At 42.3% G+C, this 20,919-nt stretch overlaps 1 protein-coding gene across 7 annotated transcripts in view; it reads right to left on the bottom strand.

The window, feature by feature from the left end:
* Positions 1-6,319: 6,319 nt before the first annotated feature.
* Positions 6,320-20,919, bottom strand: part of CCDC25 (coiled-coil domain containing 25) — a 39,208-nt gene continuing 24,608 nt past the window's right edge. For 3 of the 7 annotated variants that reach the window (XM_077868739.1, XM_077868738.1, XM_077868743.1), the window contains 5 exons: positions 20,604-20,707; positions 20,200-20,402; positions 14,197-14,293; positions 12,444-12,489; positions 6,320-7,859 (listed from right to left, as the gene is read on the bottom strand). In XM_077868739.1, the coding sequence (XP_077724865.1) occupies positions 12,463-12,489; positions 14,197-14,293; positions 20,200-20,402; positions 20,604-20,707 (431 nt within the window). In that variant the 3' untranslated portion in view covers positions 6,320-7,859; positions 12,444-12,462. Of the gene's footprint in view, positions 7,860-9,909; positions 9,981-12,443; positions 12,490-14,196; positions 14,294-20,199; positions 20,403-20,603; positions 20,708-20,919 lie in introns of all 7 variants that reach the window. The other 4 variants (XM_077868742.1, XM_077868740.1, XR_013363128.1 and 1 more) reach the window with 3 other exon arrangements.

Below are 20,919 nucleotides of genomic sequence, written 5' to 3'. Positions count from 1 at the left end.
AGATGCTCAACTGCTGAGCCACCCAGGTGTCCCTGAGTAAGAACATTTTAAACATTCTTCCCAACTCAGAATCCTAGGAGATCCTGGGGGTGGGGGGCCCTTCTCCAGTGGAGATCATTCACAGCGCCTGGAGGCAAGAGTGGGCAAGCTGAAGTGAGGGAGGGTTTGAGTTTCCTGCACTTTCTTAATCCCTGCTATATGAGCAGTTGTCTGAAAAGTGAGGAAGAAAAAGTCCAGGTAATCACCATGTTGTTCTGCTCACCAAAGTTTTACTCTATTACAAATCTTCAATCATTAACTGGTTTTAAACATGGCGGATAACGGTTTTCACCATGGCAGAAGAGGGACCAAGCAGAGCCTCACTTTGGGGGTGAGGGGACAGGAATATGGACCACCTTCTCCCTTCTTATTGAAAAAAGAAATATTTTCTAACTATGGGCATCCATAAAGCTTTCTCTGTGACCAAATTTAAGCTTTGTCTATTTGAAAACTTCCACCCCTCTCCAAAGACTTTTTTTTCCCCTCATGAAGCATTTTAATAACATCCCAGAGAAGGCCAGGGAGAAGGAATTTCACAGTGTCTGAGCAGAGAGCCATAACTTCAGCCCCTCCTGCAGCAAAGGCAGTAGAAAGACCAGGCTGACCCTGGGAAAAGGCAGGGGCAGCAAAGACCAGGCCTGGCAGGGTGGTGGGAGAAGCCACAAAACTTGCCACTTGCTAGGAGCTCCGGAAGCACCTTTGGGGAGGCTGGGACATGATGGTGGGTGGGGTTGCTCAGGGGATGCTTTCACATCCAACATTCACACCTCTTGACAGCAACTTTGGGAAGTCTCACGCCCATTTTGCATATGAGGAAATGAAGCCTCTCAGAAGTGAGGTGGATAGACCAGCAGACAGCAAAGGCAAGGAGAGGAGGGCCCACACAGTTTCATGTGAGGTCGGAGCAGAACTGTCAGCACAGGGGTCCCCACAGTGACATCCTCATATAAGCCAACGTATAGTGGCCGGCTGAAGATGGGCCGGTTGCTGTACTGGTTGATGTAGGTGATCTTCCCTTTGGCATAACCAACATGGTCAGGCACTCTCACTGGCAAAGAGGTCAAAGTCATAGTGGTGCACCATCTCAGTCCAGGGCGACAGCCCCCTTGATGTGAATGTCGCTTTCACTTGGACAGAGGGAGGGGAGATATGAGGTACTGGGAGTCATTCCCTACTGGTTATACCTTGAACATGCTGTCCAGGCTCAAGCTGCTAACTCTATACAGTCCTCTTCCCAAGGGCCATAGGGCAGGGATGAAGGAACAGTGGAGCTTAGAAACCCTGCCAGAAGAAATGGGAGTTTGGAGAGGTTGATTAAGCCACCCAAGGTCAAACAGGATGTTGGAGGCAGTGAGGATAAAAGTCCAGGCCCAGCTCTCAGGCTGGGGTGCCTTCCAGGCTGAGGGAAGTGGGGTCAGGGCATCCCCTGATTGCAGCTCCAGTGCAATTTGAGTTACCAGAGCAAACAGAGAGGGTAACGCTGAGCACTCCAGGGCCAAATCCGAGTGGATACTGGCAGGTGAGGCCAAGCAGGGAGTTGCCCCGAGGAGTGGAGTTTTGAACTGGCTTATGAATGAAGGGAAAATGAACTAGAAGAGCTCCAAGACTTTTTTTTTAACTTTTTTTTTTTTTAAAGATTTTATTTATTTATTCATGAGACACACACACACACACACACACACACACACACACACAGAGAGGCAGAGAAACAGGCAGAGGGAGAAGCAGGCTCCATGCTGGGAGCCCCATGTGGGTCTTGATCCAGGGACTCCAGGATCACGCCCCGGGCCGAAGGGAGGCACTAAACTGCTGAGCCATCCAGGGGTCCCTCCAAAGGCTCTTAAAGCAATTCTAGTTTTGGCTAAGTTACATACGTCTCACCAATACTGAGGACATTAACGATATAAAAGAAAAAGTCAAGTCTTAAAGGGACAGAGCAAAGCTGAGGGCTTCACCACAGAAGAAAATTCTGGGAAGACTGAGCTGGGTAAAGGGCACTGCCTCTAACAATATTTTTCTCTTGACCTTTTTCAGTCTGTGGTTTAGACCTGCTGACCCTGGATTTGGCCGAGGAGCTAGAAAGGTTCAAGACTAACGGACCAGTCTTGAGTGGCTGAAAGATCCTATTCTCCGAACAGATCCCAGGAATCAGAAGCAAAGGTTAGCTTGTTCTATGCAAGGCAGACTGCAGAAGCAGAACCCAAAATACCAGCAGGAGAGCGGGCGCCTAAGGCCTCAGCCAGGCAGGATGTGAAATGTCAGGCCATTAGTCTTACATTTTTACTGCAGTGGTTACAGGATGGGGTTGATGTGGGAATGAAAACACATACTGACCTAGGAGATTTTTTTTTTTTCAGCCTTAAATATCGACGCCCACTCACCAGTTTGGAAACAAGTAAACATAAGATAGGAAGGGTGAGCCTTCATTTCCCTTGGCCTCCATTCCTTGGCTATCGACAGACAAAGGCAGAAAATGCCAGGTCAGTGCCAGTCCGGTGCCTGCCAACAGCAGAGAAGTTTCTTATTTCATCTGGCTCCGGGGCAGAACTACAGTCACAACCACTAAGGTGGGAAGTTCCTCAAGTAAGTGATACTGTGAAATCACAAAGAATGAAGCAATCAACGTGAGCCAGAAAAAGAGGTTAGATCTATTTTAATTATAAACTGCAGTTACCGTATGGTGTTAGATGGGTATTTGTATTTTCAGTGGACTCCCGAGTCCACCAGGTATATGCATGGATCTCTACAGTTTGGGTGTAAGAATTCTGGTTTCAACCTATATTCCCCGTATCAGTTAATTTACTCAGAAATTGAAATCCAAGAACTTTCATAGCTAAGGCAGTTACAACCAAAAGTAAGCATTGCCCCGACTAGTGAGAAATAGGACTCAAATGTCTTCTAATAATCATTTAAGAATTCATATATGCAGAATCCCTGGGTGGCTCAGCGGTTTAGCGCCTGCCTTTGGCCCAGGGCGCGGTCCTGGAGTCCCGGGATCGAGTCCCACTTTGGGATCCCGGCATGGAGCCTGCTTCTCCCTCTGCCTGTGTCTCTGCCTCTCCCTCTCTCCATCATGAATAAATAAAAAAAAATCTTAAAAATAAAAAAGAATTCATATATGCTTTTGCAGCTGAGAGCGACACTTGACTGTTTCTGCAGCTCCCTCCACCCCAGGACCTCTCCCTGCAGATGCATTCAGGCACAGAGCAAGCACCAGCACGGAAAGGGTGAATCTGTAAAGAACACTGGTCCAAAGCCACTACATTCTTTTTTTTTTTTTTTTTTACATTTCTATTTATTTATTTTTTTTATTTATTTTTTTATTTTATTTTTTTATTTTTTTAATTTTTTATTGGTGTTCAATTTACTAACATACAGAATAACCCCCAGTGCCCGTCACCCATTCACTCCCACCCCCCGCCCACCTCCCCTTCCACCACCCCTAGTTCGTTTCCCAGAGTTAGCAGTCTTTACGTTCTGTCTCCCTGATATTTCCCACACATTTCTTCTCCCTTCCCTTATATTCCCTTTCATTATTATTTATATTCCCCAAATGAATGAGAACATATAATGTTTGTCCTTCTCCGACTGACTTACTTCACTCAGCATAATACCCTCCAGTTCCATCCACGTTGAAGCAAATGGTGGGTATTTGTCATTTCTAATAGCTGAGTAATAATCCATTGTATACATAAACCACATCTTTATCCATTCATCTCAAAGCCACTACATTCTTTACGGGTACCATTTCAGGGCGCCTGGGTGGCTCAGTTGGTTCAACTTGGGACTTCAGCTCAGGTTATGATCTCAGGGTCCTGGGATGGAGCCCCACCACAAGCTTCCTGCTCAGTGAGGAGTCTACTTCTCCCTCTGCCCCTCCCCGACTTGTGCTTTCTCTCTCAAATAAACAAAATCTTAAAAAAAAAAAAAAAAAAAAAAAAGATACCATCCCAGCAAGTCTTCACATATGTAGCCTCATCCTGGTTAAAATCTCAGCAGACCCCTAGGAATTCGAAGGCAGGGTATCAAGTTGTAAATTTCAAATAACAGTGCTCAATCCTGGCCCTTGAGCTCCAGGCTCTCTGCTTCTCTTCCTGGAACTCTTGGGCAATCTTCCCTTCACCCTGATGTATTCCTTTCCTCCTGCTAAGAAGCAAACCTGACCATTTAGAGGGTGTCATTTCAGGCAGCCACCAACCTCCTTCTTCTTACTCATCTAAAAGAAGTATGCACATCCCATCAGTGAGGCAGAGGCTTGGGGAAGCAAAGTGAAAAGTAAAATCACACACACACACTTGGTTCTACTCAAACTAAAAGCTTTTATTGTATTTTACATATTGCTCATCTCGGATGTGATGGATATGTAGTTGGCATCTTCTCGTTCGTGAAATGACAAGAGTGCACATAAAGCCTCCTGCCCCGTGCTGGGCCCACGGGTGCCGAGCAGAGAAGAGGTCTAAGTGAAACTGGAACGGGAGCCCGCTTGGGCGCTGGCAGTGGTGTCCTCATTTCTGAGCTGCCATACTTATTGCAGTTAGAGGGGTTGAGAGGAAATGTAGCTTGGAATTTCAGTTTCTAATTTTACACTTCCGATTATATTATAGTTTGATTGTTTATAGGCTTCTTTAAAATCAAAGTTTGCCCACTCACTTGACCATGATCATTCTGAGCATGGGTTTTGTCATTCACGATGCCATATTTGAAATCAAACAGAGAAAAGGCAGGCTTCAATATCACTAGAAGGGTGTTCTATTTCCCTGTCCTGTGAAGTTTCCCCTAGAACCTATTCTAGCCCAGAGACCAAGGGCTTTGCCTCTCAGAGGCAAAGATGGGGGGTCCAGGGGAGAGCTCTGGTCCAGAGCTGGAGGCTAGAGCTGATGTCTTCCTACTCCTGCCCTGTGTACACCTGACATCTTCCTTTTTTTTTTAAAAAAAGATTTTATTTATTTATTTATGAGAAAGAGAGAGAGAGAGAGGCAGAGACACAGGCAGAGGGAGAAGCAGGCTCCATGCGGGGAGCCCGACGTGGGACTTGATCCTGGGTCTCCAGAATCACACCCTGGGCCGAAGGCAGGCGCTAAACCGCTGAGCCACCCGGGCTGCCCCACCTGACACCTTCCTTTCTGAGTGGGGCAACCCCTGGCTCTGAACAGTTAAAAGGCTCAGCAAAAGCTGTGCTAGGAGAAAGAGTTAAATATAAAACAATAAAAATAAACAAGAGCTACTGCCTTCAGCTAGTTTGTTGCCTATTCTGCTAATGTCAAACAAAACCTTCCATACTTTGGTAAGTAAGCTTCCCCATATGCGTTTCAGCACCAGCACTGTGTCTGATCTCCTTCGGCCCAAGATCTTGACCCCAGATCAACAAAGGCTGATAAGAAATGGATGCTACAGCTGTTAAGAATAAAACAGAGGCGACTTTGTTTAACAAATTAAACGATAATGTGAACCTCACCCGCAGCCTGCAGATCTGAGTAGGGAAATGAGACACAGTTAAAAAGAGACACCCTCAGGACCCATGGATCTGATCAAGGGCACAGCTCATCAAAATAATGATTAGGCATTTTCCTATAGGAAGTATAGTTAACAGGCCACTAGGAAGAAAGATGGCTTTAGGGCCAACAGTGTGACCTGTAACGCCCTGTACGGAACCAACACCCTCAAGAGAACAGGTCCTTGCTTTTCTTTTTTTTGGGAACATGGGTGCTGGGGAAAAGACTGCCCAATACACAGAGCCACTCAGGAAGCTTGAGAGCTAGGAATTCAACTAAGAGAATGCAGAGGAGAGGCTCTGACATTTTAAACCAGTGTGAGGTGATAATTAGGATATGTTCAACATTTAGACCCCAGGATCTCTCACACTACACTAAAAACAGTCATCTATTTCAAAAGCTCTAACCATATCTGCTGTCATGGCGGGGGTGGGGGGGGCATGGTACAGGGGAGTCCTTCAGCAGCAGTGGCAGGCTGAGGGGACACAGGTGATGCCAGAGCCAAGATCCCCCTGTTCTAGATGTTTGCCACAGTGTGAAAGATGTGCCTCTGGTGGCGGGCAGGGGCCGTGTGCGTTTCCACTCAATCCAGAGAGGGTTTGGGAAAGGTCATCCCCTCGGACCCCGTGGGCATCTGAGGGAGAGACACACGTGGCAGTGAGGGAGATAGAGGATAGCTTCTAGAAGCTGCCATGCTGAGCTAAGATGGATGAGGATTTTTTACAGCCAGATCACCCCAGAACCAGTGTGGGGATGGGGATAAAGAGCACATTCTAAGAGTTCATATATTAATGTCCTTCCAAATAGAAAATGATTCTTTATTTTTACATTTCTAAAATCACGGAACTCCAGGCTGAATGTTATTAGACACAGACACACACACACACACATACACACAATCACTAATTTCTGGAGTCATCTCCCATATCTCCCCTCTCAAAATCTGGCTGAGGTATGCCTCAGGGCAATTTTCCAGTTCAACCTCACACACCAACTTGGGATAAATAGAAACACTGAAGTCTTTAGTTTTACCCACAGTTCCAAAGTGCTCTTACAGGTAGAGTATTTGTTGGAGAAGGATAACTTTTGCTGGGCTAGAATACAGTTAAGAATAAAAAGTTTGTGTAGAGTTCTGGGTGTGGTTAAAATATGAATTTGTATGCCTCCTGACCTGCAGGCTTTTCTTCTTCCCCTTTCATGTTTTGTTTTATCTCTTCCTACAGGGATTGCAATAAAAATACACCTTCTATTCAGAATCCCCCTGGAGAGTAGGTGGTTCAGATGAGGAGTCCTGTTACCTATTACATTACTGGACCTACAACTGAGAAATCTGAACTCTGGAGATACAACTCAAAGTAAATATTATTTCAAGGTAAATAAACAAGTTAATTTGTTGGCTTGTAAAATGCCTCATTCTTTCTAAAAGTATAACCCCAATGTGGGACTTTTGCTTTCTGCTGCATCCCCAGGCAAAAATCAGGTAACTTACACATTCTGAAAATGATTCAGATCATGCTTCCCCATATCTTCCCTTGGCGCTGAGACATGGCTCTGGAGCCTGAAGTTGTACGTATGTGGCTTGGGTTACTAGGTGCTCAGGTAAACACTGCTACATGCTCAACTTTGATTAAGGTGGACTACTTCTCTAAGCATGATGGTACCTAGGGGGAGGCCCTCGCTCAGAGAACGGATGTGCAAGACAGAAGCCAGGACAAAATGAGAGCCGCGGACAACTCTGCAAAGAGACTCACCCGGCACAATGGGACGAGAATGCTGAAGCCAGCAATCTTCTGAAAATATCACTATCACCATCAAAACCCATAAGCATTTTTGTTCTAGTCAGGAAATGAGGGTTGAGGGCAACGTTCGCATATATTGCTCACTGATACATTCTTCTTAACAGAAGTGAAGCTATTTTAAGAAATATGAAAAGTTTTTCAAGACATCTGTTTTCAGGGACAGATCACAGGAACAAATACTTTGCAGAGCTGGTTTGTTCTAAAGTCTATCCCAGGAATAGGGGCAGCCAACTTTCATGAGGTACCAAGACATGTTTCAGCAAAAATATTTTCACTTTCCTAAAGTTATATGCTGTTTTCAAGTCCAAATATATTATAAATATCTGATCCTTTTCTGTCAGCAAAAAAGGGAACACTTTTTTTTTTTAACTCCAATGTTGGTAGTATTTGTGCAGAATGAAGGTAGAATTTGTTTTTTTTTGTATCTCTGAATACAGGTGAAATCAGACCATCTGAAACTGTCCTGCAATTCACATCTTTCAAAGGTCCTTTCCTCCATTCACATGAATTCATCAGAGTCATTGCCGTCCTGTAGAAAACAAAAAGGTGAAACTGTAAAAGCTTTCAAAATAAATAACTCAATTTTTAAAATGTACACAATTATTAAGTAACAAGCTTCCTTATGCGTAACTGCAGAGTTCAGAAAGTAAAATCATTACATGCACTCACCACCTCTCTATCTTAAAGTAGGAGTTGAATTTCTACGGTGTCCTAATATGGCCTGAATTACATATAGCAACAAGTGCCCGACGGTTTCCAAATTATGAAGTAAAGGTTCACCTGGCCTAGGATAGGGCGTAGTAAGTGTGACACAAAGAAAACGGATTGCTCCTTCAACAAACATACATGAATCCAAGCAGATCCTGCCTCATATCCTTATGCCACCAATGCTGCCAATAGGCTAACACATTTTTTACCTGAATTCCATTATTTTGAACCTCAAGGTTGTCACAAGATGGATATTTCTTTTCTTCTTCTTCTTTTTTTTAATAGAAAAAGTGATTAGGAAGCCATAGGCTACTACCAAGTTAGGTGGCCTGACAAGTTTAATTAAAAAATCTTACATGATGATATGTATATATATATATATATATGTATATATACATATCATATATATATACTGATATATATACACATTATACACACACACACACACACACACACTGATATATATAATCAGTATAAAGGCACTGATTTTACTGTGTGGCTTAGAGACAAGTCCTAAAGACCAAGGACAAGAGTAGAGCCCCAGACTCCTTTCTGAGCTATTGCACACCCTGAAAAAACTGCTCTGGATGCCAACATTCACTAAATGTCTAAGTCTGGGACATTTGCTTGCAAATGAACTTATCCCTTATCCCTTGCTGCAGCTTCTCTTACCCATGGCCTGATACCTGAGCTGTTAGAGAAGGGGAGAGAGGGCTCAGGGTTCCAGATGTATACACTCTGCTCCTTCTTAATAGCTCTTAGTAAAGACAGAAATATAGGCAGGAAACGATGGTTTCTGAAGTCTGGTGTGATCTCCAGTTCCCTTCAATGAGCACAACGAACTGAGGCCACAGTAAAAATGCTTTTGATAGTTGTATGAAGAGCGAACTAATTGGTGTTCTATACAAGAACTGGAACTGTGACTGTCCTGGAGTCAGTCCTAAGCAGAAATCCTAGCATTAAAGATGTTCAAAGAGTCACCATCTAGCATGGAAGGTAAGTATTAGATCCCAAACACTGGGAAAAACACTCTTAAGATAATTTGGGTTGGTGACAATGAAAATCTGTCACTCCCTAGGCTGTGAGTCAGATTTGCAGGGTGTCTGTCCCACGTGTCTGCTGGTAGTTGGGGATTATGGTATCTTTTAAATATACATTTGAGGGATCCCTGGGTGGCGCAGCGGTTTGGCGCCTGCCTTTGGCCCAGGGCGTGATCCTGGAGACCCGGGATCGAATCCCACGTCGGGCTCCCGGTGCATGGAGCCTGCTTCTCCCTCTGCCTATGTCTCTGCCTCTCTCTCTCTCTGTGTGTGTGTGTGTGTGTGTGTGTGACTATCATAAATAAATAAAAATTAAAAAAAAATAAATATACATTTGAGATTCAAGACTTAATGTGAACTCCTTTTTTGTTGTTGTTGTTAAGAAAGAGAGAGCATGTGTGAGAACAGGGAGTAGGGAAGGGCAGAGGGAGAGAGAGAATCCCAAGTAGGCTCCAGCATGGACATGGGGCTTGATTCCATGACACTGAGATCATGACCTGAGCTGAAATCCCAAGTTTAACCAACTGAGCCACCCAGGTGCCTCTATTTGGACAATTTTTACATTTACCTTTACTTTAAGAGTCAATATGTTTTTCAATACAGCAAGACAAGCTTCCTGTCATCCACCTATAAAGTGATTAGCAAATAAAACTGAATTGAAAGGAACTATTTACTAATACCAAATTTAGAAAGATTAGGAAGAAGTTACCGACTGAAGAGGATTATTCTAAATAGGAGAACAAAAGCTCAAAATTAAAATCAACTTCAGAGTGGAAGATTAACATTTTTCCTGATGATTTTATATAAGCCAAATTAAAACTCAAGTCCTACCTTACATAAACACAAAGCTGCATCTGAAGATCAAGTGATCATGGAGGCAAACTGAATAAGGTCTGTATCCCCTAAACAGAAGATGGTTACAAGGAGAATTAAGACCTATCCTTTTGGGGATGCCTGGGTGGCTCAGCGGTTTGGTGCGTGTCTTTGGCCCAGGACGTGATACCTGAGTCCCAGGATTGAGTCCCATATCGGGTTCCCTGCATAGAGCCTGCTTCTCCCTCTGCCTGGGTCTCTGCCCCCACCCCACCCCCCCCGTGTCTCTCATGAATAAATAAATAAAATCTTAAAAAAAAAAAAAAAAAAAAGACCTATAGACCTATCCTTTTGACGTATGGGGGAAAGCTGTTAAGAGTCCTTCCATTGCGAGAAAGAGTAAAAACACCCAATGGAAGACTTTCTTGGAAATGTGAATCTGATTGAAACCTGGAGCTCAGGAGAGGAAGAGGAAAGGTAATAGTAGTCCTTTGGTCTACAAAACTGACTTGCTAACCCTAGAGCTTTTAACATCTGTCGCTAATGAGATCATGTATTAATGTGTATACAGAACATGTGTGTGTGTGTATATATATATATGCATCTGTATTAATTCCAGAATGTCCATATTTTTAAAATCCACAATGATGGAAATGAATATGCCTCAGATTAACATAATACAGGTGCCAGATTTCTGCTGGAAAATAGCCTCTACATAAAAGAAAATTCTGATAAGCAACAATAACCCACAACAAAGACATTAGACTGAGAGTATGTTAAAGAATTCTGCTTCACTGTGAAGCTGTTTTAAGAGTTCCAAGAAATCTAAGAGTAGTTTTCAGAAGGGATTAAATACATATCATCATTAATCCTGAAACTCTGTCCCACAAACAGCAACTAAAAACTATAGTGATAAGAAATAACAATGACCGTTTCTATTCAGAGATAACTTTCACATATACACCTTTGTTTATATTTTAGCACAGACCCAGGAAGTAACAGGTCCCCCTTCCACTGCTGATGAATAATCCCTCAGAGAGGTTAAAGAACTTTCTCAGGCTTATCTACTTAATAAACGACAGCTTAGGACTCTACCCTTCAAATTCAAGGCTGTATTTAATTATATAATGCTATTCCTGAATTTTTCAGGAATAAATTACAAAGCTACATCTCTGACTCTGACAAAGGAGCCTCATAAATTCAGAGATAGGAATAAGAATATTGTTCTTATGAACAAGGTAAAATCCTACTAACAACCCCAAGTGATGAATTACCCTATGGGGTTTGACTAGATGACCTTTAAGAGAGCTTAAATTCTGTTAATTATTTCTAAGCATCTAAGGCAGTAGTGTTTAACGCTATTTTCTGTGATGGTGGAAATGTTCAATTTCTGCACTGTCCAATATGGCAACCACTGGACCACAAGTGGCTACTATGACTGAGAAACTGAGTTTTTAAAGGAAATCAAATTTTAATTACATTTAAATGACCACATGTAATTAGAGGCGAGTATCCTGAACACCACAGATCTGAAGTGTATAGAGTTGACTCCTGAACAACATGTGTTTGAACCACATGGGTCTACTACTCACACAGCTTTTTCAATAAATACGATTTGGGGCTCTAAATGTATTTTCTCTTCCCTATGATTTTATGGTCTTTTCTCTAAGCTGACCAGATTGCGTGAATATGGTACATAGTACACATAACATACGAAATATGTGTCAACTGACTGTTTACGTTACAGGTAAGGCTTCTGGTCAATAGTAGTTAAAGTTCTGGGGAAGTCAAAAGTTATATGCAGATTTTCAACTGTGTAGAGGGGGTTGATGCCCAAACCCGTGTGTTGTTCAAGGGTCAATTGTATTTATAAACTATGCTACATGCAAAGTAACAGCAAACATATCCACCCAGTTTCAATTTTTTGCAGCTTGTTAAGTAATAGCTAAATTGTGCGCCATCCATTTCAAAATAGATTTTCAGAAGATAGTACTCTGGGACAGTAAGTCCCTGACATAGTTCCAATAAAATTATTAGATGCTGATGCTAAGAAAATTCTTTCAGTACTCTAATATGGAGCTCCATGTCTCCTTATCTGAGGTCCCGAAGAGCATGAAATCAATGCTGTCACTTAGGCTGCAGGTAAGATCTTGGGGTTAATATTTTGATTTTATCTTTTAATTGAAGGTGACAATTGTTTTCAGTTGTTATAATACAGAATTTACAGTCACATTAATATAGAATATTAATAAGGGCACTTCTGCATGTAGCACTAGAAAAAGGGAAATAAGGTTCAGGAAAGTGCTGGAACAGACCTGCACTCCACAACAAATTCCAACAGTCTTTTTCCATGAGATGACCTACTTAAAAACACGTGAGAAGTCCGCAGGGAAGGAGGGATGGTGCCTAATAGAATCCACTTGAATGTTTGATGGTTGCCAAATCACGCCAAGCCATCAGCAACATGTGAATCAGTATTGACTAGTCACCCAATTATTAAAAACTCTTAATTATTTCACAGCACAACACTGAAGCAAATAACGTGAACATACCTGATTTGAAGACATGTTCTCAACTTTCATCAATGATGAATAGCTCCTAGAAGAAAAAAACATTTACATTGTTTATCCAGAGGTGCCTGGGTGGCTCAGTCAGTTAAGTGTCTGACTCTTGATTTTGGCTCATATCATGATCTCAGGGTCATGAGATTGAGCCCTGCGTTGGGCTCTGTGCTAGGCATGGAGCCTGCTTAAGATACCCCCCCCAAAAAAAAGATTCTCTCCCCAAATCCCTCTGCCCTTCCACCCCCTCTCTAAAAATAACTAAATTAATAAAATAAGGCTGTCCAGCCAGAAGTATTTCGTGAACATGTGCCATGAATCCAGCACTGTTGAGGGTCTTTTGGAGGAAAATACGATCCCCGCCCTCAAGAAGATTGCAACAAAAAAAGGGTAGATATCTACGAACAGTAAATAAGATGTGTACTACATGTGATAGTCTACAAAGTGCTTGCTCATACTCATTTCATGTCACTTCCACAGTACCGTGAGGTAGATGACATTATTTAGATGAGGCAACCCATCTATGGTCAAGAGCAGACAGGATCCCTAGCTGGGGCAGACTGCCCAGAATGTAGAGGCTACAGGAACTCATGAGGAGATGAGTCAGCACCCAAAGGGAGCCTAACCAGTGTGAAGGATGATTGAATGATGGCAGAGACAGATCCAGAGAATGGTAGGAGTGAAGACAAAGAGACAGTATTTGTAATGATGTCTCAAATCAATTCAAGAATCTGAAGGCAAAGTACTGAGAAATTTGTCTGGATATGTGGGCCCAATTATGCTGTCCTATGTGTGAGCTAACACAATTGGCAAGAAGTTACAACATAGGATGGAGTAGAGAGACACGTGAGATTTAATACATATTTACTGAATATCTGGGATGTGTAAAGCCCTGTGCTAAGCCTGGGTGAAGGAAAGATGGGAAGAAAACAGAAAATGATGAATAAGACAGAGCATAGCCTCAAAGAGCCTACCAGGAGGGGAGATAGGACCTATTCAGCCATAACCATGCAAAAAACTCAACTAAAAACACACAGAGGGACACCTGGGTCGGTCAGTGGTTGAGAGACTGCCTTTGGCTCAGGGTGTGATCCTGGAATTCCGGGATCAAGTTCCACATTGGGCTACCTGCGGGGAGCTTGTTTCTCCCTCTGCCTGTGTCTTTACCTCTTTCTCTGTGTCTCTCATAAATAAATAAATAAAATCTTAAAAAACAAAACAAAATAAAACACAGAGACACAGGAAAGTGATCCCATAACACCAGTGTTTTAAAAAGAATAATCTTGGGGCGCCTGGGTGGCTCAGTTGGTTAAACATCTGCCTTTGGCTTAGGTCATGATCCTGGGGTCCTGGGATTGAGCCCCATGTTAAGCTCTCTGCTCAGTGGAGAGCCTGCTTCTTCTCCCTTTCCCTCTGCCTGCCACTCTACCTGCTTGTGCTCTCTATCAAATAAATAAATAATAATTAAAAAAAAGAATAATCTGTATCAGATAGAAGGGAGAGAGAAAGGAAATTAAGGCAAGGAGAGAAGTTAATAATAATAGTACCTACCATTTAACAAGTATCCTTTATTTGCTAGGACCTGTTCTATATACTTCATAAATTACTGCTAATCAGGCAACTGCCTTATAAGGTGAGGGACAGTATCCGGCCTACTGAAGACACAGGAGGCAGTCAGGGAAGTTAGGGAAGTTGTCCAAGGTCTCCCAGCTAACTAGGGGGAGAAGCTAGCGTCTGAACCCACCATCGGACTCTTGAGCAGCTCACACTCCTGCCAACATGCCTCAGTCCACTGCAATGTCCCCAGCGGAAGGCATGAATCCATGCTGTTAACAGCTGTCCTGGTAAGAAGGGATAAATCTGAGAGGAATCGACGAGGATATCAAGGTTTCTAGCTTGGGAAGTTTGAAGGAAGTTTGAAGGAAGTAATGCTACAGTTGAGAGAAATGGGAAGGTGTTGCAAAGCAGGTATGCTTGGGTTGGGGCATGTCGCATATGAAGTAATGGCAAGACATCCAAGTAGAGAATATGAACTGCCATTTTACTAAGTAGAGAATACGAAACGGAAAACTGAGGAGAGGGAAGGAGAACTGTCCCATTTAGAGACAACCATCTGGGAGACATCTCTCTGGGAGAGATTAGGTGATGCTTGTCAGAGGAGGTGGTATCTATAAGAAATACACAGGTAAGATCGACAAGCTGCATGAACAGAAAGAAAAGAGGCATACTGAGCACAAAGTGGATAGAGCAGGGAACCTCAATCCTGGCTGCATTTTAAAACTGCCTAGTGAAGATAGGCATCCACAAGCCATGTTCAAGAACCACTAGGTCTGAGTGCTCACTTCAATGAAAGCAACATACAGATTTAGATTTAGCCTTTGTTAGGTCACACTTTTCCTCTGAGTGACCTGTCTCATACATCCAACTGCCTATCTGATGTTTTGGATACCTCAAGATATTTTCAGATTCATATATCCCCTCACAACTCATGGTCCAAAAGCAGTTTGGTTCTTTCCCAGTATTCCCTCAACTCAAAGAATGGTGCCACCATCCATTCCTGCTCACACACCAGAAACCCAGGAGTCACTCTTTTCCCCTGCCCATGGCCCCAACCCAACCTAGCTTCAAATCTTCTAACTATTCACACATTAACAATCTTGCTAAAGTAATCTTTGCCTCCAAATCAAGCTCATGTTACTGTTGAAACTGATGATACATTCAGTTGTGACTTGCCATTTTACTTGGGTCTTGTCCTGGTCTTGACTTCCATCACCTGAGTCTTGGGTTCAAATTCCGACCTCTCAGACTCCCAATTTTTAAATATCTCTATCTCAGGTAGCCATAGTCCCCACCTTTTTCTTTTCTGATCTGTTATTTACTTATCCTCTATTAACTGCCTTCCTCTATTATTTCTTCTGGTTTAAATACCCACATGTTGGAAGAGCTTGATTTTGATGTTGGTGCTTATTACACGATACCACAAAGCCCAAATAAATAAATACAAGATTGACCTACAGCAGGTGAGCTTTCATTTGGATCCAACCCCATGCATTCCACTGAGATGAAACAACAGGGTTAGAACACACCGAAGGGAGTCAGGGATGCTTTTCCCTAGCACCTGCCAATAAATGGTGTCTGTTGGGAGACTCGTGGGTAACCTGCCTAAAAGATTTCTCCAAATGCCTGCTCTCTCAAACCAAATGTAGACCCAGCAAAAGCCCTTCTGCTTCTCTTGTTCTGCAGGAAAGGTCACACCTAAGACAAAAGACTACTCTGAAAACCTGTGTTGGGTCTCTGGTTATCTTGTCTTACTTAATGCATGCCTTACAGTGTAGTGGTTATGGAAAGGAAGGAATGTGTGAGATTTCTTCCCTACACCTGAACCCTACACAAAGACTCTCTAAACCAAAACCCCATGAGTTCCTGGGCTCACAGGGCATGTGTTAAGGAGCTAATGAGTAAGATGGGCAAGTGAGAATTAATATGCGAAGTCTAAGGAAGGGGAAATTTTCACAATGGTTAAATGAAGAAAATAAATGGTGAACAGAGGGTGTTCATATACCATCCTTCCAACAACCCAAATATTTCTAAAACCTATCGAAAAGGATGATCTTTACGGAGACCTATTTACATTGTCAAACAGATCGTTATGGTTCCTGCATGCTGAGAACAAGGAGTAAATCATCGGCAAGAACAAGATGGAGTTCTGTCTCCAGGTCTACCGCTCTTTGCCTCTGAGCAGAAGTTGTGTCTTCTAAGGGGTGGGCTTGGCTTTGTTCCTTGTTGAGCTGAGGGCTGACAAGATAGGGACCAAACTAGAGCTCAAAGAACTTGAGATTTTACAATGGCAATTCCATCCATTTTTTTGTCACAGTAGACATTAGAAATGAGAAGCTTATTGCCATTCTTGCCCAAAAACTTGAGAAGAGAAAGGAGACTAGAGTGCAAATAATGGTTTTAGAATTGGAGGGAAGTTGGATATCCCCGGATACGAAGCTGTTGAATATTTCTTTGCTGAAATCATCTGCAAGCATTGCGGATAACTTCTGGGATGAGAATATCTTCTTGGCTTCTCTACAGAATCCCCTGCAGATTCAAAAGTCATTTCTTAAGCAATCGCAGCAACTGAAGTAGATATATGCTACCAGATGGTCCAAATAAAAGAACTGACTGCTGGTGAAAGTTAATGAAATTTTCATTGTCAGAAAGCCAAGTGAAAGACTTGAGAATAAGAAGATTCCGTAGGCCCAGCATTTGATCTCTTGGGTGGGAGAGTCAAAGAATAGAAACTAAGGTGATAGATGCACCAGAAATTTTTTTTTTTTGCACCAGAAATATATTAAAACAAATTCTAAGACAGGTCAGAAGCAAGCACTGGTAGCTGGAATTTCACAGAAGTTGCAGGACACAGCACGCAAACAAGCAAGTCCTTGGTCCGTACCTGCATGGGTTCCCCACTCTGCAGCTCTGCCTCACATCCTTCTAGCTCCAGGAGCTTAGAAAAGCAAGTCATTGTTGAGGCACAGGTCTCACAGAAATAAACACATCAGTTGTTTTTGGTTTTTTGAGATCCATGATCATTTATTAAAAAGAAAGCAGCAGGGACAAAACTGTGTAGAAAAACATGGGACTAGAAAAGTAATTTTTCCATTTATTCCATTTACATTTTCCTTTTGATATATATGCACCAGAGCAATGTAGGATAAAAATTTGTGTCTGAGAAAACAAATGGAAAAATTACAAGGGACTAGGGACAGCTTAAAAAATAGGACTGGTTAGATAAATTTGTTTTTGAGGCAAATATTTCATTCAATTAACAATGAGATTTTTCCCCCCCTCAGCTTATTTAAATATTTTATGTGTTCTTGATACTACAAAAGAAAACCTGGGAGATATGAACATTGTGTTTTATTTTAAACTAATAGAATCACACATACAAAATCCCCTATTTACTAGTACGCAGCTTGATTTGAAACAAAAATGCATTTTAAGAAGATTATTCTATCTATAAATTACTTGATTCATATGGAATAAATTTTACTTAGTTTTTAAAAATATTTTATTTATTTATTCATGAGACACACACACACACACACACAGAGGCAAAGGGAGAGATAGCCTCCATGTAGGGAGCCCAATGAGGGGCTCGACCCCAGGACCACCACCTGAGCCAAAGGCAGACGCTCAACCACTGAGCCACCCAGGTGCCCTGGAATAAATTTTACTTTAACGCCGAATAGACTGAGCAGAGGTAGAAGAGTGGTAATAGCATGTGTGAGCTTAAGACTCATACTAAACTATGTGTGACTTTGTACAAGCTACTTAACTGCTTGTCAAGCTGTTGCCTCTTCTGGAAAATACAAATAATAACAATATTTGTCTCATAAGACTATTGTTGGGATTAAATGAGATAATGCAGCTAAACACAGTACAGTGTTTGGCAGATGACGAGTGTCCAAAATACTAGCTATTCTTTCCTGTTAAGTTTTTAAGTAAATTAGGTGGTATTATATTCCCAACATATGTTTCTAAATAAAACTGTTAGCTTTGTAAAGGGCACAAGAAGGTATGTTTTCAATCTTTTTCCCACACCACACAAAAAACAAAAATGAATATATTACTCTCAATCTCATATTGCTCAAAATTCCACACATCTTGTTGCGCTGAGTTGATAATTTTTCTTTCACTCACAACACAAAGCAGACTCACAATCTAGGTCAAACCCAAATCTGTAAATTTGTTTGTCTTGTGTTGACAGATAACTCAGGATAACATTTCCAGAGTTCTCCATTCGAATACTGTATTTTAAATGAAGCCACTTATCCCGTTTTCGCAGAACCCCCAAAGGGAGCATATGCATGCAGATAACTGAAAAATACCAGTACTTCATCATAATACCTATGTTCTGACCCAACAATCTAATAATTCAGTGTATTCCAAGAAAACTGAGTCAGGACATGGCAAGACAGCTCATTTTGTTCCTATATACTATTCGCAAAGGCACAATAATATATTTTCTTCTCCTCTTTCTTTCTGGTATACTTAACACAAATGGCTATCTATGGAGAATTGTGGGAAAATCTAGAAATTCAATGAGTAAAAACTGCAGGACTAAATTCCTTCTGTGACAAAGAAAACCTAGGAGTACCTTTAGGTATAACACTAAACACATCTACTACAGATTCACTATGGTGGGCAGAATAATAACCCAGAGATGTCTACATCTTCAGAACCCACAAATATGTTACCTCATCTGGCAAAAGGGACTTTGCAATGTGGATCTTAGATGGAGAGGTTATGGATTGTCTGGGTGGGCCCAATGTCATCACACTGGTCCTACACAGTAGAGAAAGCTGTGGTCAGAGATGGGACTGCAATTATGGAGGGAGGGTCTCAGAGATGCCATGTTGCTGACTTTGAAGATGGAGGAAGGGATGTGGGTAGCCTCTAGGAGATGGAAAAGTCAAGATTCTCCCCTAAAGCTCCAGAAAGGAACACAGCCCTGCTGACACCTTGATATTAGCCCAGTGAGAATCATGTTGAACTTTTAACATATGGATGGATGGAACTATAAGATAATAAATCTATGTTGTCTGAAGCCACTAAATTTGTGATAATTTGTTATAAAAACCACAGAAAACTAACAGAGTCAATATTCTCATACCCTAGAATTTCAGGATCCAAATTGTATACTAACTACTATTTATTATCTTACTTATTTGTATTTATTTTTCAAAGATTTTATTTTATTTTATTAAGCAGGCTCTACACCCAATGTGAGGATTGAACTCACAACCCTGAGATCAACAAGACTCAGAATGAGCCAGCCAGGTAACCTCTACTATTTATCATTTTAAAATGTACTGCCGGGATCCCTGGGTGGCGCAGTGGTTTGGCGCCTGCCTTTGGCCCAGGGCGCGATCCTGGAGACCCGGGATCGAGTCCCGCGTCGGGCTCCCGGTGCATGGAGCCTGCTTCTCCCTCTGCCTGTGTCTCTGCTTCTCTCTCTCTCTCTCTCTCTGTCTCTCGTGAATAAATAAATAAAATCTTAAAAAAAATAAATAAATAAATAAAATGTAGTGCCTTTATATTACATTGGGGTAGGCCACATTACATTAATTATTTCCAACTTTCAAAATACTGAAAAAAAGGGGGGATTATTTTTTAATTTAAAAAAATATTTATTTATTCATGAGAGACACAGAGAAAAAGGCAGAGACACAGGCAGAGGGAGAAGCAGGCTTTCCACGGGGAGCCTGATTGGGAACTCAATACCAGGACCATGGGATCACAACCTGAGCCAAGAGCAGACACTCAACCACTGAGCCACCAGGAGTCCCAAAAGGGGGAGGGGTTTAAAAACAGATTTTAAGAATTACTAGCATTGGCCTTCAGAGCTAAGACAACCTTATTCAAATACCATAGCTAGTCAATGTTAAACCGCTAATATACCGCTTTTTCTTTTCCTGAAGAGGTTTACAAACTGAATGCTAAAGATAACCTCTGACGGTTTATCTAAGAATAAAATGGGCTCTTTTACTGCACACGCACTTATACCCTGCCTCTACCAAAGGGCGTCAATTGACCAACACTCATCAGTACAACCATCTTCTCCGAGGCTACTCAGGCCCTGAGTGTGTCCTGCATCCCACCCTCCACCAGTATATCTTTCTATGGGCTGGTCCCTGATGAAAATCAGCAGCAAGGAGCCTCCAAGGTTGACACCAACACTGCAGCTCCGACATACCTTAGTTCGTCCATTTCTCGCTTCTTCTTCATCTCTTCCTTTTCTCTCCTTTTCATCTCCTGAATTTGGGCTTTTTTCTCATTCCTCTCTTCCCGGTCTCTGCATTCCTTCTCTGCTGCTAGGTCAGGGAACCGCTCCATTTTGGTCTTTTCCAACCGGTTCAGGATCTCATTCACTTTCTTCTCCACAGTCACAATTTTCACCTTTGAGGGGGCCAGGAACAATATTGAATCTTTATTGTAGATTTTGCCCCCAGAACAGAGGAGATGCTTTCTAGGGGCCAGAGCAACCCAGCTGAAAGGGATTTAGAAAGCAGGCATCATGCTGAGCCTTCAGCAATGCTGGCAGGAAACAGAAAAGCCCAGGACTCCACTCCACCTCCTCTGGTGGTACGCAACACTTACATCCTTCTGCCTGTGAAAGCCTATCTGTCCCACATCCATGTCAGCTGTTTTCTTCAGGTTAGCCCACGGTGTATATACCACATTAACGTTGTTCATCTTGCAGCCTGCCAAGAGAGACTATCTTCAACATGCAGGTAGGAGGATACTGAGTAATGCACTCCCTCACCCACTGGCAAATTACCAAAAGCCAATGAAGGGAGAGGCTTAGCACAAACAGTCATCCAATGATTCAAATCACCAAATACTTTTTTTTAAAACACACCCACAGGGATCCCTGGGTGGCGCAGCGGTTTGGTGCCTGCCTTTGGCCCAGGGC

The sequence above is a fragment of the Canis aureus genome, chromosome 24, assembly GCF_053574225.1.
Source record: "Canis aureus isolate CA01 chromosome 24, VMU_Caureus_v.1.0, whole genome shotgun sequence".
Lineage (NCBI taxonomy): Eukaryota > Metazoa > Chordata > Mammalia > Carnivora > Canidae > Canis > Canis aureus.
This window is presented reverse-complemented; position numbering and strand designations above follow the sequence as displayed.